This window comes from Penicillium cosmopolitanum (genome assembly GCF_028827165.1).
Source record: "Penicillium cosmopolitanum strain IBT 29677 chromosome Unknown utg000008l:1.0-4398992.0:1.0-4402845.0, whole genome shotgun sequence".
NCBI classification, from domain to species: Eukaryota; Fungi; Ascomycota; class Eurotiomycetes; order Eurotiales; family Aspergillaceae; genus Penicillium; species Penicillium cosmopolitanum.
In genome coordinates, this window is record NW_026622678.1 from 169,734 (window position 1) to 191,728 (window position 21,995).

Sequence of the window (21,995 nt, forward strand, 5' to 3'; positions counted from 1 at the left end):
TTTTCGCATTTTTCCAATGTTTTTTTCAAAGCGATATGTGACACTTATTATGATGGCGGCATTTAATTAAAAGTGAAACAAGTATAGTCTGGATTTTGATGCATGTCCGTCTATCGGAGTATACTTCTGAAAGGAGAAAGAATACTTTCATCGATTCCAGGACGCTTCCAACTTTGTGACAGCGTATTCCGTAGCCCAGCCAAGATCGGCCTCAACTCCCCGGAGCAGATTGAGAATTATTTGATGCTCGTCGGCACCCTCGAGACACTGTCCAAGAGCCAACAGTACTGGAACCATGTGAACTCGTACATCACCCTGTGGGTGTCCCAACGCAATGCCGCAAGCTTCACGGGTACGATATTCTACTTCTTTGGTGACCTCTCGATAGCCCTGCAAACGATCAAATGCAGTGCTTGGGGCACTAACAACGTCTGCAGGCTGATTGATCAGCAGGGCAATTCGACCGAAATGGTAATGCTGCATAGTGGCAGCACAGGTAGAAAGACTATAGAAGACCTCGGGGAAGGGCAGCCTGATATTTTCCGATGGGTGTGAGAAGTCTCTGGGGTGATCGATTCGCACACACGGACGAAAAGTCTCGGGCACGCGCTCGAACCAAGTTTGAAACTCAAAGGAAAGATCAAGCCAAGTATTTGCGCTCCGATCAGCACTTCCTGCGGATTCCTGGTTTCCGATCGGTCTATTAGCTGGCGATCCAGTCCACTGTGCAATCTGCGACTGCTTTGATTCTGCTAGAAAGTTGATGACTTTGCAGACCAGCCAGCAGAGGCTGTTCGCTGCCTGGTCTTCTTGGGAGAGATTGATTGAGCCATATAGGCTGATCTGGAACTTCTCGCTTTCGTCAATAGAAATTCCCGCAGCTCGCCACACAGAGAGATTTGCCGGGTCAAAATGAGTCGGACATCGAGTGAAATAAGAGCCAAGGTAGTCTTGACGAGCAAAGTTCCAAAAACAAGCACGAATGCCGTGGGTGAAGACTGTCAAGTTCAATTGATCTGTGTTCATTAGAATTTCGAAGACACCCCGAATACCAGTTAGGTGCCTAAGGGAAATATCAGCCTCGAACTCCCGGAAAGTACTGAACTCAGGACACTGACGTGGGCCATTGATCACCATCTGCATCAAGCAGCTTATAAAATATCAACAAAACTGCTGTTGCCAGCATATCCTCGGTCTTCCGAAGAAAGTTGCTGTTGGAGGGATCTTGTGCGCCTCCTTGCGAAACGGACACTTTTAGCCATCGGCTGACCATCTCGATGGGCGATTCCAAGACCGTTGAACTGTGTGCGCTGTATCCAAAAGAAGAGGAGTTATTCATGTCTGAAGCCGCCATATAATAGTAGTTAGCGGCTTTAAGGAACCAGTCAGTCTCGGCTGCATTCGGATACATCTCAGTCGTAGCCGAGCTGGTGAACATGCCCCCTCCAGCTGTCAGTTTATTTCCTTTCACGCGGCCCAGTTGTTTCGCAGCCAATGCGGAAATGGCGTACTTCAGAGAGGGGGAGTTGATGGCTCTTATTGGCACGTAGACGGAGAAAAACTTTCTTGAATCGGAGAGGTCCAACCAAGGGGCGATTATCTCTGCGAAATGACGGGATAGGAATGCGAGTTCATGCTCCGAGCCCGTCATTAAGTCTGAGAAGATGTCTTGGAATTCTTCCTTCTCGCTCCGCTGCGACACACTTTCTGATGACAAATATCTTTCATGTTGTGATTGACCAACAGAGGCCTTATTGTATGCGCATTCAGAAGCCGGAGTGCGCCCCGTTGAAGCATTTGGCGATATCGAGTCCACAATTGGACTTTGAGAAGCGCCACTGGGGGTGGATTGATTGATCCGAGAAGCTGGGAAAGCACTTGTATCATTAAGAATTTGGAATTGACCCTGTAAAGCTCCAATTTCGGGGTGAAGCGAGGGCCCGGTTTGAGCCGTTTGGGCGATCTGGCCTGGAATCACCCTGGCTTTGTCTCTCTGAGAACTCAAGTCCGGCTGGATCATCTCTGTGTCCGGAGGACCTCCCAATGGATCAGCATGAGGATCCAATGGGACATTTACGTGTTGAGTTTGACTTTTGTGGCCTTCAGAGCTCTGGCACGGTTGTCAGTTTTCTCGTTCGTGCAGATCGAAGATATATGACCCACTTCGCCGGAATTCGCGTGAATTTCTTGATAAGGAGCATAGCGGCGGCGTACTGATGCTCCTTGGTCGATGAACTTTCGAGTTTGAACATAGCCGGGGCATTTCACGCCAGCGGCTTCACACCTTTCACAATGCGGGCGAGTTTCATCACACTGGTGAGGTTAGGGAAGTCCACAGTTCAGCGTAGGCTAGAAGTGAGCAAGCACCAACCTTCAGATGCCTTTTTTTGCATCGCTCGCAAGCTTTATTGGAGGGGACTCCGGGCATTATTGTATTTGACAGGAGTTTCGGGTGTTGAGGTCATACGATCCACAACAGATCCTCTTCTTCAGGGCATGTCAATTCGGCAGATCACATGTATCAGATGTATCACATTCCGTAGATGATCAAGGATAATTCAATGAGTATTCAAGTTCAAGGAGGTACCCAGTCCAGGCGAAGTTGAAGTGTAGTGAAGAAGGGAAGAAGTGATGAAGAGGAAGGTGATTATGTCATTCGGCCCGATCTCGGCCAACCCTCGGCATAAAAATAGCATAAACATAGTTAAATGCCGAGTGTAAGACTCTACTCTCTCCCAACTCTGTCACATATACCGCTGATGGGAAATGAGAAAGAAAGAGTAAAGTCCATTAGGGGAACAGTATTATCTCTGTGATAATGAGTATCCATTATCTTATACATCATACTAGAATACTACTAACTAGTACCTTAGTATGCGGAAAAGCTTGTGCTGTAGATAAGAGTCCAATATTCTACCTTAAGGGTCTGGGGGCCCGTCAGGTTATCCGCGACTTGAAGGATAGCAAGAATCAATTAACTATTTTTCTATTGTTTTATAGGCATAGCTAGTAGTTTTTGGATTCTAGACAGTGTTTGTTGTCCAGTGCCACTGTTTGTTGTTCTCCCCTTCCCGCCAACCACAATCACCCTCTCCCACCTCCCACCTATTTCTCCCTACTCAACAACTGACCATTTCAATTCCGACGTCGCGCAAAGAGGTTACATGAGGGCCCAGCACTTCCCAGAATTTCCCCACTTTCATTTCGCGGGGCCTCATTCCCCGCAGCTCGGACATACTGGGGGAGAGCTACAATTCGCCCAACTCGCCAGGGATCGGCACCTCGTCCAGGAACCCGCCGAGTGACCCCTTCTGCGATGAGCTCGCCCTGTCTCTTTTGGGCAGCTCTATCGCTCATCCTGCGGCCGATACCGCTTTTTTCACTCGTCATGGCACGGAGAAAATTAAAATGCACGACGCACGTTGCAGGACGCGGTGTCGGTCACGGCTGCCCGCGCAGAGAGGTCACACGCGATGGGGCTGGGCGATGCACTCGATGTTACCTTCGCTCTTGCAATATGTGGACTGTTTGCTACGAAGCACCCTGAGTTCTCAATTTGAGGGGAAATTGCCGAGATTTGTCCTCAAAGACAGTATGCGCGTTGCCGATCCACTCGCGAGGAATGCTAGTAAATAAGAGACCTTCGATCCTACATGCACCACGCGCTCAGTCTGGAATCTCGGTCTTTTTTTTCTCTCTCACGAATCGACTTTGCGCTCTTGCAGCACATCCTTTTCCCTGCGGTTCGTCATGGGCCCACGACTGCTTCCCCGTGTCGAGGCATTCGGTGCCATCGCCGCGGTTTTGTATGGCTCCGTTGCTCTGAATACACAGGTGACATTGGCGGACAACTTCGACCCTCTGGACTATGTCGATCCTTTGATCGGGACAGCCAATGGAGGTATGCTTCAATAGGTGCCGATCTGCTTCCATTGATATTTCAGCTAATGCCTGATTCAGGCCATGTTTTCCCCGGCGCAACATTACCCTTTGGTTAGTCGCTCGAATAGACATAATTGGAGAGCATGCTGCTCACAGAACGATAGGCATGGCCAAGGCTGTGGCCGATACAATCGGCGAGAATCAGGCGGGCTTCGCCTTTGATACGACTGTCGTTTCTGGATTCTCACACATGCATGATTCGGGCACTGGTGGTGTATGCTTCCTTCCTCCCCCGTGAAAGACTCATTACATTGACAATATAAGTCACCTTCTATGGGAAACTTTCCCATATTTGCCCAGCCAGCGTGTCCGAACGATGATCTCAACCAATGCAAATGGCAACTCAACGATAGAGCCTCGACATGGAAGAGAGACTCGCCAAAGGCTCGCCCCGGATACTTTGGCATATCCCTCGACAACGGTGTTCATGCCGAAATGACAACAACCAATCGCTCGGCACTATATCGCTTCACCTTCGATGAGACTTCGGCTGACGCGTTGAGCCCTGTGATCTTGGTTGACTTGATCGATCTGCCACAGTCAAGAACCAATGGTACCGCCGATGTGAACAAATCAACTGGCCGACTGACCGGCAATGGCACATTCAATCCCAGCTTTGGAATCGGAAGCTATGATCTTCATTTCTGTGTCGATTTCAAGGGTGCTGAACTTCGTGATACCGGCGTCTGGAATAAGAATCGCGCAAATTTCAGCCGCGAGACCGTTACTCTCGCAGCTGATGGAACCAACACACCAGCAACACTCTCCGCTGGTACATTTGCCCGATTTCATGCACCCAAGAACAATACTATACTCGCTCGTGTCGGTGTGAGCTTCATCAGCGTTAACCAAGCATGCGTAAATGCAGAGCGAGAGCAGCCTGACTTCGACTTTGAAGGATCAGTCTCTGCCGCTGAGGCTGCTTGGAGAAAGAAATTGGACGTTATTTCCGTTGATGCGGAGGGAGTTTCCGACGATTTGCAAAAGGTCTTTTGGAGCGGAGCCTACCGCGCCATGATCAGCCCCCAGGATTATACTGGCGAAAACCCCCTGTGGAAGAGTGATGAGCCGTATTACGACAGTTATTACTGGTAAGAGATTTATCACGTAGATTGGTTGATCCAACCCCCCAGCTAACCTAAGATCATCCAGCATTTGGGACTCATATCGCAGTATCCACCCTCTGTTGACTTTGGTCGATCCTCTTTCACAGTCCCTAATGCTGCGAAGTCTGATTGATATCTACCGCAACGAAGGTTATCTACCTGACTGCCGCATGTCACTCTGCAAGGGGTTCACCCAGGGCGGCTCTAATGCCGATGTTGTGGTGGCTGACGCTTACCTGAAAAAGATTCCAGGTATCGATTGGGATACTGCCTATGAGGCTGTGGTCAAGGATGCGGAGATCGAGCCGGCCAACTGGAATGTCGAAGGCCGCGGTGGCCTGCACAGCTGGAAGAGCCTCGGATACATCCCGACCGACGATTATGATCCTGACGGTGTTGGAACACACACTCGGAGTATCTCTCGCACGGTCGAGTACGCATACAATGATTTCTGCATTGCTGAGATGGCACACGGCATGGGCCACAAGGAAGATTATGAGAAGTACCTTGGACGCTCCGGAAACTGGGTGAACATGTACAAAGCAGACCAAAAGTCTAGTATCCAGGGCGCTGACACCAACTTTACCGGCTTCCTGCAACCTCGCTACACAAACGGGACATGGGGATACCAGGATCCAATCTTTTGCAGCCCCCTGCTCAACTTCACGTCCTGCTATCTCAACCCTGACGGCCACGAGACGTATGAGGGAAGTGCTTGGCTCTATACTTTGTAGGTGACATCTTTGCACCATCGACGCGAGAAAAGGAAGTATATCGCTAACTATTTTCTTTTTCTTCGCAGCTATGCACCTCATGACATGGGATCCCTTGTTCAGACTCTTGGTGGTGCTGAGGAATTCGCGAAGCGCCTGACTTATTTCCATGAGTCTGGCCTTCTCTATGTAGGTGATGAGCAGGCATTCCTACCGGTCTACCAGTTCCATTATGCTGGAAGGCCCGGTCTGTCTGCCAAGTACAACCACTTCTATATTCCCTCACAATTTAACACCACTGTCGCTGGTATTGCGGGTAACGACGATAGTGGAGCGATGGGATCATATGTGGTCCTGAGCATGATGGGTCTCTGGCCAGTCCCTGGCCAGGATGTCTATCTGATTACGCCCCCGTACTTCAAGGAAGTGAGCATTCGCAACGGCATCACAGGCAAACTAGCGACCATTCGCAATGTCAACTTTGACCCCAGCTACCAGTCCATTTATATTCAGAGCGCCAAGCTGAATGGCAAGGAATGGACTAAGAATTGGGTTACGCACGACTTCTGGACCGAAGGAGGAGTCCTAGAGCTAACTCTGGGATCCGAAGAGAGTGACTGGGGCACTAAGATGGAGGATCTTCCCCCCTAGTATCAGCAACTATCATGCTTGAGCTTCACCTCCATCCGAGCGAAGTTCAATGGGTTATGCTGGTCGATAAGCAATGTTTATAGGGTGAGACCTTGTTCGATAGCTATACATGAATATTATTTAATATCCGCAATTTACTTCCTGGTAGTTTCCAGTATTTCCAGTACTTTGATATTCTTCTTCTGTCAAGTTCAAGTTCCAAGGTTATCTCTTGTTTCCATCGACCCTCCAAGTTGGACTACCTAGTTAAATACTACTAGTAGGCATCAACCACTCTTCCTTCTTCCTTTTTCACCTTCACTTTCACTTCCACTCACCCCACCGACTTCTTGTTCCCCAGTGAGTTATCTTCATCATCTTTTATTTTCGTTTATCTGTAGCCTCTTCGTCCTCAAGGCAGACCCTTTCCTTATGTCCTTCCAAAGGGTGTTCTGCCTAGAAAATGAGGTGTCGATCGGAGATCCTCCGGCAACCCCCAGCAACGACGTGAGTATCACTCCACAACCCCCACTGATCGTGAACCAGGATATGAGGGGGGATGTGGATACACAGGATACTGTAATGTCCTCGCCAGAACCAGCTAGTCTCACTCGGCGGACTGGATCGTATGATCCCGACCGCCGCGCAATCCCGGAGTTGTCGTGTAAAGAGTGTCGTCGAAGGAAATCAAAGGTGAGATGCATCACCCTCATCTCTCACATCATGACATACACTGACTCTCATTCCATCAAGTGTGACCGTGAAACTCCCAAGTGCACGCTGTGCATGAGAAAAAAACCGTACGTGCGAATACGGAGCTAAGAGTCGCCCTCTGACCCGTCGCTACGTGACGGAGTTGGAGAATGCACTTCTCAATCTTCAGCAACACCTGCCAGTTCCTGGTGATTCAAACATTTATTTAGATCTCAGTCTCTCTGAGTCGTGTGAGGAATCCAGACAACGCAGTCGCTCCATCGACATGTCCCACTCTCCCCTTCACGCAAGGACAGCGACCAACCAACCACGTCATCTCCATAGCCCGCAGATTGCTGGCCCTGTCAGCATGACACGAGCTCCACTGGAATCTGAAGTGAGAGAAGGTGCTATAAAGAGATCGATCGGTCAAAGCAACGTGCCTCTTGAATCCTCCCCTTTGTCCGGCAACTGGGAATGGGATGAACGAGCTGGCCGGGCAAACAGCAACAGATTCGTCGATGGTATGGCCAGTTTGACAAGTGATCCAAATGGCAGCGGTTATCTTGGTACGAAAATTCCACTTTGGCTGCTTGATTTTCTACTGATTGATGACTAGGTGTTGCGTCTGGCGCTGCATTACTGCGGGTTACTGACCCAAATCCCAACGGATCAGAAGATCAGATCGCATCAGGTCAGATTATCGAACCGTCAAACATGCCAACCCTAAGAATTCCTTATTCATCCGACTCTCTCGGTGAGCTGGATCCATTTGTCAAACAATACTTCAATCTCTTTCACAAATCCTACCCTATCATTCACGAGGCCACTTTTCGAGCTCAGTTTATGCATGTACTTCCGCGACCAAAGGCAAAGGCATGGGAGGTACTCCTGTTTGTAGTGGCTGCCGTGGGTGCTTTCACTGCATCGACGCAACCTTCACAGGAAGACGTGGGTCTTTTCGAGGCAGCGAAGGCACGCATGTCGTTTGACATGCTAGAGACTGGCAGCATTCATCTCGTGCAAGCTTTGACTCTCATCTCGAACTACATGCAAAAGCGGAACAAACCAAACTCAGGCTATCACTACATGGGTCTAGCTAGGCGTACTGCAATGGCCATCGGTCTTCACAAGGAGATACAATCGCCGACAATGAATCTTTTCGAAAGGGAAATGCGGCGCCGAATCTGGCACTGTCTCTACATATTTGACGTCGGTGCTATCATCACTTTTTCACGACCACTCGACTTCCCTTCCAATGGTGTTGATGCGGAACTGCCAATGGATGTACACGATACGGTGAGGCCCCTCTGATTACTTAACTATCATAGCCTTGTACTAACCCTTTGCTCTTGATAAAAGGCCATCACACTGGGAACAAGACAAACACCACATTTTGCCACAGAGACGACGATATATACACACATGAGAGCCCAGGTAGCATTTCATATGGCAACAAGTGAGATATACTCGAAGATGATTTCCACGTCTTTTCCGTCTGCATCAGAGCTGATAGAAGCGGATGACCGATTAATTTCACATTGGCTATCATCCCTACCTCCTTATTTCCAAGAAGACGCCACTCAAGATGTGACGTTCAGGCTCTGCCATTCTATATTGCGATGGCGATATCGAAACTTCCGAACTCTCATGTATCGCCCAATTCTTATCCGACGTGTGATGTCACGGCGTGGTCAAATTGCTACCAATGGTGAAGAACCCAATTACCATGAGGACATTGCCATCGAGAGGTGCCTGCAGGCAGCACGTGAGTCTGTGCAGCTGATCTCGGCCTACTGGTTAAATGAGCATAAGAACACGATGGCTTGTTGGTACGGGCTGTACTTTCTGTTTCAGGCCGTACTTATTCCCATCTACTGCTTACGCAATGATCCGCAATGTGCAGCTGCCGATGAATGGCGTGAGCAGATTACTCAAGCCATGCGAACAATTGAGTCAATGTCTCATATTATTGAATCGGCCTCTCTCTTCCTGGAGAAAATTCGTTCAGTTTGTGGCCAATATCTGAATTACTCACTTGATGGATGGGGGGGTTCCGACTGAGGAGTCTCCACACACACAGATTGCTAACCTCTACCCACTGATGTGGCCAAATCTTGATATCGCACACATGGATGGCTTCGATACATCTCTGTAAGTGATTGATCACGTACATATCACGCTGAATCCAGGCACCAACTAACCTATCCTACAGCCAAGCCTCAACAATCACCGATTTTATGAACCAAATTCCAGGGTTTGAATGATATATGGCCATAGGAAGAGACCTGCCATGTCACCTGCTTAGTTAAAAGCATACAGACCTCGGGCCTCTGTATCTGTGAATAGAGCTCCAAACTCATGATAATCTACGCTCAGGAAATTGAGATGCCGTTCTCTCCTTATTTTTGGACTGATTCATTGAATATATCTACTTCTAAGGTAGTGTATACCCCCCGTCGATCACGATATTAGAACCCGTCATATATGATGAGGCGTCGGATGCGCAAAAGACGTATGCCTGTGTTTTGTTTAGTAGAAACCCTTGAGATATCTGTTTCTGATATACTGACTCCTTTGAGCTCGTATGTCTGCGCCATGCGATTAGCAGGGATCATACTGAGCCATTTCTCACGCCACTCAAGGGGGTGGATATCGAGTATATCGGTTGCGATGAAACCTGGTGAAATGCAATTCACGCGAGCAAAGTCCACCCACTCAACAGCGAGACATTTGGCAAGCTGAACAACACCGGCCTTGGAAGCGTTATACTAAGCAACGTGTTAGTGAGACATTCTCGGGATCAGATTCCTTAGGAATAACTCACGGCAGCTTGTTTCTGAGGAACATTGACTAGCGTTGCGCTCACGCTTGCTGTAAAAACAACATTTCCAAACCCTTGCTCTTTGAAAACACGAGCAGCTGCCTGTGCCGAGTAGAAGGCACCGTCAAGATTCACCTTCATAATGTCACTCCATTGGTCGGCGGTATAATCCTCAGCCGCGACACAAGATGCAATGCCAGAGTTGGCAATCATGATATCGACCTTACCAAAGTCCTTCACAACCTTTTGCACAGCGGCCTCGATATTGGCTTGGATAGTCACATCGGACTGATAGGCAGCTACTTTGACATTGTTGGTTGATGCGATCTCGGCAGCGGTCGCGTCGGCCGTCTTGGATGAATTATAGATTATAGCCACCTGGACCCAGTATTTTAGTTATCAGAGACCGGGGTGACGATAAAGGAGGTTGTTTTCAAGTTTCCAACATAACATACATTTGCGCCAGCCTCGGCCAGACCGCGAGAAACTTCGAGACCTATTCCCCTGGCACCACCAGTGACGATGGCTACTTTACCGGAGAGGTCGAACGCCTTGGAGACGTGTTGGTTTGCAGGTTGGGCGAGTACCATTTTGTTGACTTGCAGTTAATTATTCAAATGAGACAAAATCAAACAAGTTAATTTAAACCTTGAAGCTGCGTAAGTTTGACTCGATGGTCGATTATCTCATTACTGCAGCGGACATCACTCACCCTTCCCCGCCGGACAGCGCACTCCGCCACGGACGTAGATGTCCGCCCCTGCATGTACTCCATTACCGGTTTTTGGTTCGATTTCAAGGCTCCACTTTGATAGCAGGGTAATCGATGTTGCTGATCATGCTGGAGATGGGCTGATCGCGGTGACAGCCTCTTCCGGGGCTGGGTTGCCGAGGCAGTATCCCGGACTTTAATTAACGTGGGGTCTAACTATGGCTTACGTTCGATTCCCGGGATTCTTTCGACTATTCTTATTCTTATTCACTAACGGATAAAGTATGATGAGGAGACATCCACTAGGTCAAATTCAAACGAGGTTTGAGATTATATTGTTCAAGTCTAGTTATTTGTCGCAAGTGATACTATTCAGAGAACTCGAAACTGTGAAATTAAATATGGCAAATAGCTAACTCATCAGTTAAGCACAAGTTAGTCCTAGTAAAAGTGAACTCGAGCTATGCGACGTGCTCTGCATGCTCTGTACTAGACTTTCCCTTCTCATCGAAGTCATTGTGTTTATAAAAAATTGAACTGCTCATCGCAGCAGATGGCCCATCGAAAACCTCCGCGATCTCTTCCAGAGAATGACCTTTTGTTTCGGGAAAAAGAACCATGTCACGATTAGCACGACAACGTCAAAGCAACAGTAGAAGATATAATAGTGCCAACCAATCTTATCCAACGCAATTGGATTGACGAAAGCGAGTACAATCAAGGAGCTGTAGACACTCATCAGCTCCACAGTCAGCCCCTTACTGCGGATGGAATATGGAAATATCTCGGTCGGGTACCCCAACAACAGTGGTGTGTAGGCAATATCGTAGTGGAAGTAGAAAATAAAGACGAAAGCGATCACCGTCTTGCCCAGAGCACCGGCGTTTGTAATATCAAATACGGCCGAGCATGCGGTCCAGATGATAAAGGAGACTAGCATGCCCACTGCAGACCATAAGAATAAGGTTCGGCGTCCGAGTCGATCGACCAAAAGAGCTGCACTACCAGCGATAATAAAGTTAAACACTTGAAGAAGACCATTTATGAGAGTCTGTGTGTCCGAGTCTTTAATGCCGACAGTATCTAGCACAAGCGTGAGATAGTAGGATACAACCGCAACACCCTGAATTATGTTAGCGTCTCCATTGGAAACATGCTTCATGAGCTATAGCCTATAATAAACTTACATTCCACTGGGCAAAGACGCCGATGCAAATAGCAATCAATGTACGCTTGCGATTTCCAGGAGTTTTGACAAGTGTCGACCACTTGGTTTCAGAAGCTCGGCTCTCCATCTCAATTGTACGTGCGATCTCGCTCATTTCGAATTGGACAAGAGGATGCGATGTATCCCCAGCAGTATGAAATCGTGCCAAAAGATCCTCAGCTTCCTTTTTTCTGCCCTTTGCAATGAGCCATCTGAATATATGAGTCAGTTGAGGTAGCGTAGCCATCATTTCTCTAAATGGGTAATGAATACCTTGGAGACTCAGGTACAAAAGACCAGAATATGATTTGGACGACAGGAAACCCAGCCTGGATAATTGAAGGCACTCTCCAACTCCAGTCTGACCCACTCATATGCTTTTGTGTACCATATGAGGCCCATGAAGCCAATATAGCTCCCAGGTAGTAAAAGGTCCAGAACGCGCTTGTATATTTTCCTCGATGAGTTGGGTAAGCCAGCTCTGTGATGAGCATGGGTGATGGCTGTGTGACCAGCATAGAACCAACTCCCACCAGCACACGAGAAAACACGAACATAGCATACTGTACCGAAGCAGCTTGGATAATCGAGGCAACGACGATCACGATTGCACCGGACAGTAGGGTCCAGCGCCGTCCGATTTTATCTGACAGAATGCCAACTAAAGGTAATGAAATGACACTCCCGATGGACTGCGCAGCGTTGACAATACCGAGTATTGAGCCATTTGGGTTACCGAAGTAGCCCTTCCACTCATTAATTGATTGCAATCCGTTCATTAACGACCCTAGTGTAATTCGACTTTGTCAGTATTCCGTACAACACACAGAAAGAAATGTCAAAATCTCACCATCATATCCAGCGACCGCAGACGAAAGAAGAGGAACGAGTAGGATCAGATTGAGTTGCAAGAGATGTGGGACACGAAACCAGGGGCGATCATGCTGAGGCAAGACAGAGGCCAAGGCCTCGCCGACAATATCCTGATCTCTCATCGTTGTCCGAAGTTGTAAAATGATGTGAGAAATCTCATCGGAGATGCACGTCCATGACCCGGCGGCTCAGGAGTAATATATCCAGCGCGAGTAAACCTAATATTCTAACAAAGAATGGCAAGAAGTGACGGGATGGCATCGCATGTTTCTTGGACCCACTTGGACCCCACGCTTCTCCCCGTGGGGTTGCTCCATGACAGTTTCTGGTTTGCGGAGGAGGAAACGGAGATCCACTTCCGTCGACGGAGAGGGCTGTCCGAGACTTTGGGGCGATATCACCGATTAACAAGAAATGCCATGGTATGAAGAGTGCACCTTGAGACCAAAGAGCGGCCTTGCAGGTGGAATCGGCTCGTGAGTGGGAAGCTAGCAACACAATGCGGATACCAAGGTCCTTGCCTTAAATATGAGGTCGCAGGCCCTTCAATTGATCTTTGAACAAAAGGCAAGCGCTCAACTCGTCGCATATCTCTCCCCTCACACTCGAGGAACACATAAAATGGGCTCTCAAAGTATTCGTCGTCCAAACCCAGTGCTGCCGGATAGTATTTTCCAAATGTTTCGACTGGATAAAAAGGTCGTCATCATCACTGGTGGTGCCGGTGGGATTGGATACCAGGTCGCTCGTGGCCTAGCAGAGGCCGGGGCCAACATAGCTCTCTGGTACCACGGTTCTTCTCATGCCGATAGGTTGGCCTCGGAGTTGGAGAAGGACTTCGGAATAAAAGCGAAGGCGTATAAGTGTTCAGTGCAGAACTTTGAAAATGTTTGAAGTCCTTGCGCTCGAAAAGAAATGCTGAAACTAACGTGTGATTGAGTAGGTTCAATCTGCAACCAACGCTGTGGTGCGCGACTTCGGCCGACTCGATATTATGATCGCAAATGCTGGGATTCCTTCAAAGGCAGGGGCATTGGATGATAAGTTAGAAGATTGGCAACGGGTGGTAGATGTTGATTTTTCCGGCGCATACTATTGTGCTCGTGTTTCTGGAGAGATCTTTCGTAGACAGGGACATGGGAATCTTATTTTCACTGCCTCCATGTCTGGTCATGCAGCGAACGTTCCTCAACAGCAGGTAAACCAGATCGCATCCCTGATATAGTCCACGAAGAAGCTCTGACAACTTTTTAGGCCTGTTACAATGCTTGCAAGGCGGGTATCATCCACCTGGCGAAATCATTGGCCGTAGAGTGGGCCGCTTTCGCCCGTGTCAATTCCGTCAGTCCTGGCTACATCGACACACCTATCAGCAAAGATTGCCCCTTTGAGATGAAGGAGGAATGGTACACTCTTACTCCATTGAAGCGGGATGCTGATCCTCGTGAGCTCAAGGGGGTATATCTGTACCTCTCCAGTGATGCGAGCACCTACACAACTGGTTGCGATATAATTGTAGACGGCGGATATACGTGTCGTTAGATCACCTAGAGCAATATCAACCTTGGAAGGCATTATTCAATCCCACCTAGATGCGTGACGAATTTTGAATTGAACGTGTATTGAAGACTTTTCCTTGCCTAGTGGGTCTTTTCTAAAATCTATGTATGCCTTATTTCCCCGAGGATTGCTATCTCTACATGAGCCGGAACTTTTTCGCCTTCTCGGAAGACCCGATATCATAGCTCAGCGTTATCAACTACTTCCCATCGCCGTTTCAGGGTTTGGTATGGCTTTCTCATCGGCCATGCATGCAGCTCTTTTGTCCGATTTATGATTCCAAGTAAAGCATTGCGCTCCTCCGGATCAGTGAAGTACTCTCCATAGAGTGTAACTGCAATTACTGCGTTGACCAATGCAGGCTGAATTCGAAGATGACCTAAGGCGATGCCGCAAAGGTTCAAAACAATGGACCGTACTTGAGCCTCGGCTTTGCGATGTGTCGCTCGGCTTGCTTTTCTAAATGGAATTAGTATATAATAATATGATAAGAGCTCCTTCTGACTTACTCCAGGTATGGACTCTCTGCGATCAGAATCATCTGCGCTAATCGAAAGTGCTGAATGGCAGTTACTTGAACATCAAAGCTGTACCATACGGTCGGAAATATTTTTCCTTTTGCACGATCTGGGCCGAGTTCAAGAATTGGCTCAATCTCACCCATGCAATCATTAGCGAGCTGTTGCTCTCGAAGCTTGAGTTGTGCTTTTGAAGACAGGTTAGTGAGAATCAATTTCTATACGGAATGGAACATTCTCACTCCATTCCCGGGATTCTTTTGTCCCCAACGCCAAGTGGCAACCTCGCCCGCGAACATTATAATGCTGTTGGCTATGGACGTGTTCCGCCAACGATTTGTATCGAATCTCATGTGTGGGATACTCTCTCTCGAAAATGCATAATAGATCTCTTGTCTAATGACAATCCAGTATGCAGCGGTTGCTAAAGAGTTTTCCAAAGGTGACTCAATCATCGAGTCAATGATAGTTTGCGTGATGGCCAAGAAGCTGACACGTCTGTCATCATAATAATCTGTATCTATCTCATTTTCATCCATTTCTTCGTCCATCTCCTCATATTGTCGTAAAATCACAGTGGCGGCCATGATGTTCTCTTGCTGCACTGGATCTCGAATCTCAGGGAATTGAACAAGATCCGGAATGCATTTGAGCATATACTCTAATGCGCTTGATTTCTTCAAGCGAGGTAGCAGCTGTCCACGATATAGTATTCCTTTGGAAGTCGAATATTTGGGTAGTCGGCAGAGACGCCGCGAGGAAACCGCGCAAATAGCGTTTTTAAGAGTTGGGCAATGCCGTGCACGCTGAGGAACTATTAGTTGAAATTGCCTCAGCTCATCACAATGGTCGAACTGGATTTTGTCAGCCTTGGGAATCTTCGGTGGACATAAAGGCTTCATACCCATGGAGACAACTCTTCAATGAAGTATCGCATTAGACATGACTCTTGGACACTTTCAGATGAGGTGGTGGCCAGATCAGTGGTTGAAGATGGAGATAAAGAATAATCAACATCCGTCTCAGTTTCCCAGTATTGTAAGCTAGTGTATGTTCCGGGGTCCGTGTACTGGCGATCGCTTCCACTAGGAGGTAAACGTGCGTTCTGGGGGCTTCTGGACCATGATGCCGGAGATGACAAGGTCAAGGATGAGTGATGTTGATGAGAATTTCCACTTTGCCTATTCTCTGAATGAATGTTGTGGTATTCATCTACCTGCACTTCATTGGATTCAGCCGACGCCTCTCTTGGAGCGACTCGAATAGGGGCCGAGGGGCTCTCTTGAAAGTGCTCCACTGAGACAGATGCAGTCGGGGAAGTATTATCTGCTAGCTCCTCATGTGAAAATGCCGCAGTGTCTGAATTGATCTGCCGGTCTAAAGAGCTCAACGCCTGCTTCGGCGGACGCCATGTCTTTGGCTTGCTGTTGACCCATATTTGGCCCTGGGTAAAGCTCGTGTCAAAATTGGCGGTCGATCCATGTCGGAAGACGGCCTTCTTCTGTACAGGCTTGCAAGTTAGGCCCTTTGCTTCGCATCGATTACAAACTGGGAGACGCTTATCACATCTCTGGTGGCGGGCTGCAAGTCACGGATTAGTCATGACTACCCTGCACGAATCGCAGGCTCTAGGATCCTTACCTCTGCAGTTTGAGCAAGGCGCTTTGGCCAATGGAGTATCCGACATATCACTCACTCGACTCTGCTTGCAGAGATATTCACGGCGAGGTGGTAACATGCTCCCCTGGAATTTGACATGGCCAACACTTACCCCGCTGGGGCATAAACGCGGGGAATCTTTCCCCGCGGGGGAAATCTCCCAATGAGGTTAGCCTCGCCGCATACAGTCCGAACATAAATAACTTGAATGGACGTAAACATGAACATAATGCTGGGAAACTTGAATTGCACTTTCTACGATCTATAAAGGGAGATTTAACTGCGTCGGATAAGATAGTATCCTAGGATATCTTCTGGAGGGGTATCTGTCCTCTTATGTTCCCTCGGTTGGGGTGGAATCGCACAGCGTGAAGGCATCGTAGCTCCTTGCCTCTTTGGGTAAGTTTAGCAAACAGACAAGAGGATAGCTGCGTGTCTCAACAAAAGTATGAACGGCGGGTTTTAAAGACAGGAAACATGCCATTTTCACTATTCCTCTGATTGGAATGTGTAAGCATGATTTTATTGGGATTGGTTTGTAATGGTAAATGGCGTGGTTTCGTGCAGAGAATTGCTTGGAAGTGATTATTTTTCCAAAGACGATCTTCAAGACCGACCACGTAAAAGCGAAGGCAGGACCGGGCGACTGATCAGCCCAAGAATCTAGACCAGCCAATAATATGACGATTCGTGGTGGGTCCCGGACACTCGCATTTACGCGCGCCCACCAAGCTGCAAATCAACATCGCAAAATAGTTACAAGTATTGCCAGTCGCCCTTTCATTTTCGAGATACAGGTGCGTCTGCACCTGAAGGATTCTCAGAATTCCAACTGAGCTTGAAGCTAATTCAGTCCGACTATCCCCAAACTCCTCTGTATATTCAATATGGCCAGGAATCCGCACTGCGACAAAAGCATCTTGAAGAACAAGACTAGAAATGTCTCTCAAATATGCATGGTCTTCGGTTGACCGGGCGCATACACAAGCCACTCGCTGCGCCATGGTTGGTCAGCGTGGCAGTTCGCGTCTGTATATCGAGATATCAGATACCAAAAATTCAGTTCTGGCCTTTTTGGAGGCGTCTCGACAATAATAGATTCTATACGCGAAGATTCCGGGACCAGATCTTCAGGCATGAGACCCTGCATCTCAATCTCAAGGGTGCGTTGCAATACAAGGACCATCGGGGAGATTGAAGAAACTCCATCTTGAAATTGCCATTTGCGCAGTAGTTCCAGTGCTTGTTGCCGGACTAGCCAGTCCCGACATTTGAAAACACAGAAGAACAGAGCAGGGACGATCCCAATGTTGACTGGGAAAGTGGGCTTTGAGCCTTGGCCGGTATATGCTAATAAGATCTCTCCTAAATGGACCACCTTTTTGAAGTGGAGTAATAGGCTGTCGTACTTCATTTCCAGTGGCTGAACACGCGTATTCGTTGCGATCAATATGGAAAGAACCTCACTCCACAGCTCAAGAATGGTCAATGCGTCTACATCTCTTTGGCCCATCAGATCCTTATGAACAGCGAGAGTCGCACTGAGCTGGGCGCTCCATCCTTGCAATTTGGTCATGACTGCAAATGGCTCCAGATCGAGATCTGGGTCGGATGATATCACTCGAAAACCACGAGAGTCATTCTGCATAACCATTCGGGCTAGTGTTGCTAAGAAATCATATGACTTCTGGAGATTGTCGTTATTAATTGGCGGTTCGTGGGGGACAAGCCATGGGGATTCTAGATCTTCCTTATCTGGGCTTTTGCTGGCGAATGTCGTATAAACCAGTTGGGTCGCTGCAAAGGTTTGTTTTAAAGCTCTACTAAGTGAAGTCGAGTAGGGGTTCTCGAGTAAATACTGCTTTAAAAGGTTTTTGCCAGCTCGGAGATGTCGACCAGCAGTTTCGGGTTCCTCCTGAAAAAGGACCACACACACCAGAACCACACAAGTCACCAAAGCAGTCTCCACTTTGGCACGACCCATCTGGTTATCGGCCAGGTTCTTTTGGAGATAATTGATTGCCCTATTGCATTGCCGAAGAGAAAATCTTCGATCAAGAGGCCCTGAATTCGTACCGATGCGCAGCTGTGTGAATTGCCAGTTGAGAGCTCCCATGCCGATGGCGGCGTGACGGACTGCAGGTTGAGTCTCGCTGGCCTGATGCACTAGCCTTTCCCAAAACTCGTCATAAAAGTAAGATGAGCACTGCAAGGATGTGACTTTTTGAAAATAAGTCAGATACCACCGTTCCTCAGACGTCAAGTCCACCAGTCCTCCAGGGACGAGTGGGGAAAATGGAACAGGAGACCCTTTGACTTGCAAGAGACTCATCGGGTGAGAATCATCGTGAAAGACAGGAACAATGCGTGAGACTCGAGTTCGACGGTCAGGGGTTTCCCGATATTCGCATTGGCGACCAGTGCTAGTGCACATCGAACAGAATGGACGTCCTTCGTCGCATTTTTTGTGTCTGCTCTTACACACCACACAGCCCGACCGCACCTTCGGTCGACTAGCGCGATATCTCCTCTGTTTCTCGCAGCTCTGTGTCGCTATCCTTTTTGATTCTAGAAACATTTTGAGGCTCGGCCAACGAGGGCCAGGATTGTGGAAAGACGGTGGAGGAGTTCCCACTGTTGGCCCCCACTCGCCTTAATCTGCCTTGGTTGGCGCCCATCCAATCATCACGTCTTGTTTGCTGTTGGCCCAATTCAGTCAGCATCGCGAGGCTCTTTTGTCATTTCAAATCTCATTTCTAAGCAATAAATAATTTACGAGATGCTTCATTCGCTATTCTATGAAACACCTACTTAAAACTCATATCACCCTCTTCAACCGTGCAGGCCTCCCCAGCCAAGAACATGTCTACCGCTCAGAAACGAACTGCAATCCGCATTGTGAGTTCTGGAATCGCGGAAATTCAGTCGAATGTCACTTTCCCCGCTCTCGCTCAGACTATATTATCGCCGAAACCAAAGCCTTTGCACTGAACGCGGCCGATAATCATCAGATCGACGTACTAGGCGGTTCAGGCTCAATTGTTGGCTGTGACTGGTCTGGAGTGGTTCTAGAAGTCGGAGAAAATGTGACAGAATTCAAACCCGGAGACTACGTATACGGGCTATGCCACGGTGGTACATAGGACATAGGTGCCCGATCCCATCTTCAATCAATTGCATGCTGAGTCGGAAGCTTCCCACAGGCAATTCCGTCGAGCCCGAAGATGGCGCATTTGCGGATATCGTTACATCCAAAGAAAGTCTCACCATGCACAAGCCAGACTTTCTTAGCTTCCAAGAGGCTGCTTCTTTGGGGGTTGGTCTCGCAACCATTGGACAGGCACTCTACTGGGTCCTGAATTTGCCTCTACCATCTCCAGAAATCCCAGTCAACTCTGGGCCAACACTACTGGTGTATGGAGGCAGCTCCCTCACGGGCACAATTGCTATTCAATTAGCCAAGCTGTAAGTATAGCAATGCCTCCTTCGAATCATTTCCTATGTCTAACTGTTTCTCCGATGCACGGAGCTTTAGTTCTGGATGCCGCGTGTTTACAACTTGTTCCGCTCATAATAAAGAGCTTGTTAAGTCCCGTGGTTCTGATGAATGGTTCGACTATAGTCTACCAGACTGCTATGAAAGGGTCAATGATATCGGGGCATCGATCACCTATCTATTGGATTGCATTGGTAGCGAAGAGTCGAGCATATTCTGCAGCAAGGTACTTGCTCCGACCGGTGGACATTACCACAGTATAAAAGCACCCTTGCCAAAAGCCTTCAAGGCATCGCGGCCGGAGACAACCGCGATCGCAACTACAGCTTTCGCCTACTCTATGACGGGTGAGCGGTTTGAGTTCCCAGGTATGGAATTTGCTGCCGACGTGGCTCAGGGTCAATTCGCCAAAAAGTGGCGCGACATCGCTGAGGATTTAGTTGCAAGGCGCAAGATCCAGCCACATCCCGTTGTCACACGAAGGGGAGGTTTGCACGGAGTTATTAACGGATTGAATGAGATCAGGAGCCGGGCTCCACGAGGACATAAAATTGTTTATTCGAGAGATCCATAGCCAAGAGTCGGTATAACGGGTTCATACTAACTCGTTTCTCGAGCTTCCAATACTATATCTCTTTCCCTTCCATCTCAATATCTTGCACAGATCGTCACTACCCCAAATCAAGATACCTGGACCTGGAGAATCTAAGTGACTAACTTGTTGCACTATTCCATCACATGCTGCGGGGTGGCAGTCCGGCGACGGAGTGGGGGCTCCGTCGTGCGGGGATTGAAATACAACTGTGGCAGCCTGAGACAGTCATTTTTATACCTATAGTACCCTTCAAAGTTGTGTGTCACAAGGTTTAACTAAAAGCAAATCTTGATCTGCCCAGGTGCCACAAATTAATTTTATTTGCAAGAGAAGAACATGAATAGTCGGGAGAAAAACAGGTCCTTCGTTCTTCGAGCCGTCCAAGATGTCGTCCTTGAGGATCGCGAAATTCCGGCTTTGAAGGATCCTTGGGATGTCCGTGTTCACGTTGCACAGACGGGTATTTGTGGGAGCGACGTCCACTACTGGCAACGAGGACGCATCGGAGGTGGGCCAGATTCAATAGCGAAGCCACTCAGCACTGACCGAAACTTATTACTCTCTGTTCTCTAGATTTCATTCTCAAATCACCTATTGTCCTCGGTCACGAGAGCTCTGGTACAGTTGTCGAAGTTGGATCTGCTGTGAAAAACCTCAAGGTCGGCGACCGAGTAGCAATTGAACCCGGTGTGCCATGCAGACAGTATGTTTAGCCCCAGGCGCAGCAATTTGAACAGCTCCCATTAACATGGCTAACACTATTTCAGCTGCAATTACTGTCGGAGTGGATCTTATAATCTGTGTCCGGATACCGTATTCGCTGCCACACCACCGCATGACGGCACGCTCTCTAAGTACTACATTACTCAAGCAGACTATTGCTATCCTCTCCCAGAGCATATGAACTTGGAAGAAGGAGCTTTGGTAGAGCCTGTCGCAGTTGCTGTCCAGATCACGAAAGTTGGCAATGTACGCCCAAATCAGACAGTTGTGGTTTTTGGATGTGGACCTATAGGGCTGCTTTGTCAAGCTGTGAGCAAGGCATACTCCGCGAAGAAGGTTATTGGTGTGGATATAAGCCGGTCCCGGGCGGATTTTGCACGCACATTCGGCGCAGACGACATATTTGTTCCTCCTGTCAGACCTACCGATACCGATGAGACAGCTTGGAGTGAAGAGGTTGCCCGCATCATCAAGGAGAGGTTTTGTCTGGGTGAAGGTCCTGACGTGGTGCTGGAGGCGACTGGAGCACAGGCCTGTATTCAAACGGGAATACATTTGACAAAGAAGGGTGGAACTTATGTTCAAGCTGGTATGGGTCGTGAGGTAAGTCTTAAGCAATTTTCTGCAATGGAAGTAAGGAATTGACCGAGAATCAGAATGTGGTGTTTCCAATTACGACTGCCTGCATTCGTGACTTACATATTCGAGGCTCAATTCGGTACACAGTCGGATGCTATCCAACTG

The 21,995-nt window shown here is 48.3% G+C and overlaps 10 protein-coding genes across 10 annotated transcripts; 5 read left to right on the top strand and 5 right to left on the bottom strand.

Moving 5' to 3' along the window:
* Nucleotides 1-147: 147 nt before the first annotated feature.
* N7509_006605 (Zn(II)2Cys6 transcription factor domain-containing protein) lies at nt 148-2,428 on the bottom strand (the record flags this gene model as incomplete). Its single annotated transcript, XM_056631242.1, has 4 exons — nt 148-1,063; nt 1,119-2,110; nt 2,164-2,313; nt 2,372-2,428. The coding sequence occupies 4 exons, from the start codon at nt 2,426-2,428 to the stop codon at nt 148-150; spliced, it is 2,115 nt and encodes a 704-aa protein (XP_056486793.1).
* A 1,322-nt stretch (nt 2,429-3,750) lies between these two features.
* N7509_006606 (glycoside hydrolase family 92 protein) lies at nt 3,751-6,412 on the top strand (the record flags this gene model as incomplete). The annotated part of the gene is made up of 6 exons (XM_056631243.1): nt 3,751-3,901; nt 3,961-3,993; nt 4,047-4,156; nt 4,207-5,033; nt 5,095-5,778; nt 5,851-6,412. The coding sequence occupies 6 exons, from the start codon at nt 3,751-3,753 to the stop codon at nt 6,410-6,412; spliced, it is 2,367 nt and encodes a 788-aa protein (XP_056486794.1).
* A 1,042-nt stretch (nt 6,413-7,454) lies between these two features.
* N7509_006607 (fungal specific transcription factor domain-containing protein) lies at nt 7,455-9,351 on the top strand (the record flags this gene model as incomplete). The annotated part of the gene is made up of 5 exons (XM_056631244.1): nt 7,455-7,653; nt 7,704-8,383; nt 8,447-9,094; nt 9,168-9,238; nt 9,300-9,351. 5 exons carry the CDS (start codon nt 7,455-7,457, stop codon nt 9,349-9,351), a joined length of 1,650 nt encoding a protein of 549 aa, XP_056486795.1.
* Nucleotides 9,352-9,521: 170 nt separating this feature from the next.
* Nucleotides 9,522-10,498, bottom strand: N7509_006608 (SDR family oxidoreductase; the record flags this gene model as incomplete). The annotated part of the gene is made up of 4 exons (XM_056631245.1): nt 9,522-9,605; nt 9,658-9,855; nt 9,912-10,286; nt 10,364-10,498. The coding sequence occupies 4 exons, from the start codon at nt 10,496-10,498 to the stop codon at nt 9,522-9,524; spliced, it is 792 nt and encodes a 263-aa protein (XP_056486796.1).
* A 583-nt stretch (nt 10,499-11,081) lies between these two features.
* N7509_006609 (uncharacterized protein) lies at nt 11,082-12,822 on the bottom strand (the record flags this gene model as incomplete). Its single annotated transcript, XM_056631246.1, is given in 5 exon segments — nt 11,082-11,198; nt 11,216-11,743; nt 11,808-12,039; nt 12,101-12,614; nt 12,678-12,822. The coding sequence occupies 5 exon segments, from the start codon at nt 12,820-12,822 to the stop codon at nt 11,082-11,084; spliced, it is 1,536 nt and encodes a 511-aa protein (XP_056486797.1).
* Nucleotides 12,823-13,321: 499 nt separating this feature from the next.
* N7509_006610 (L-xylulose reductase) lies at nt 13,322-14,242 on the top strand (the record flags this gene model as incomplete). Its single annotated transcript, XM_056631247.1, has 3 exons — nt 13,322-13,588; nt 13,644-13,898; nt 13,955-14,242. The coding sequence occupies 3 exons, from the start codon at nt 13,322-13,324 to the stop codon at nt 14,240-14,242; spliced, it is 810 nt and encodes a 269-aa protein (XP_056486798.1).
* Nucleotides 14,243-14,439: 197 nt separating this feature from the next.
* N7509_006611 (uncharacterized protein) lies at nt 14,440-16,562 on the bottom strand (the record flags this gene model as incomplete). The annotated part of the gene is made up of 5 exons (XM_056631248.1): nt 14,440-14,719; nt 14,770-14,996; nt 15,021-15,632; nt 15,683-16,359; nt 16,550-16,562. 5 exons carry the CDS (start codon nt 16,560-16,562, stop codon nt 14,440-14,442), a joined length of 1,809 nt encoding a protein of 602 aa, XP_056486799.1.
* Nucleotides 16,563-17,383: 821 nt separating this feature from the next.
* N7509_006612 (Zn(II)2Cys6 transcription factor domain-containing protein) lies at nt 17,384-19,015 on the bottom strand (the record flags this gene model as incomplete). The annotated part of the gene is made up of 1 exon (XM_056631249.1): nt 17,384-19,015. One exon carries the CDS (start codon nt 19,013-19,015, stop codon nt 17,384-17,386), a length of 1,632 nt encoding a protein of 543 aa, XP_056486800.1.
* A 220-nt stretch (nt 19,016-19,235) lies between these two features.
* Nucleotides 19,236-20,507, top strand: N7509_006613 (zinc-binding alcohol dehydrogenase family protein; the record flags this gene model as incomplete). Its single annotated transcript, XM_056631250.1, has 3 exons — nt 19,236-19,572; nt 19,641-19,902; nt 19,973-20,507. 3 exons carry the CDS (start codon nt 19,236-19,238, stop codon nt 20,505-20,507), a joined length of 1,134 nt encoding a protein of 377 aa, XP_056486801.1.
* Nucleotides 20,508-20,864: 357 nt separating this feature from the next.
* N7509_006614 (NAD(P)-dependent alcohol dehydrogenase) lies at nt 20,865-21,896 on the top strand (the record flags this gene model as incomplete). The annotated part of the gene is made up of 3 exons (XM_056631251.1): nt 20,865-21,036; nt 21,102-21,231; nt 21,296-21,896. The coding sequence occupies 3 exons, from the start codon at nt 20,865-20,867 to the stop codon at nt 21,894-21,896; spliced, it is 903 nt and encodes a 300-aa protein (XP_056486802.1).
* Between the last annotated feature and the right edge of the window lie 99 nt (nt 21,897-21,995).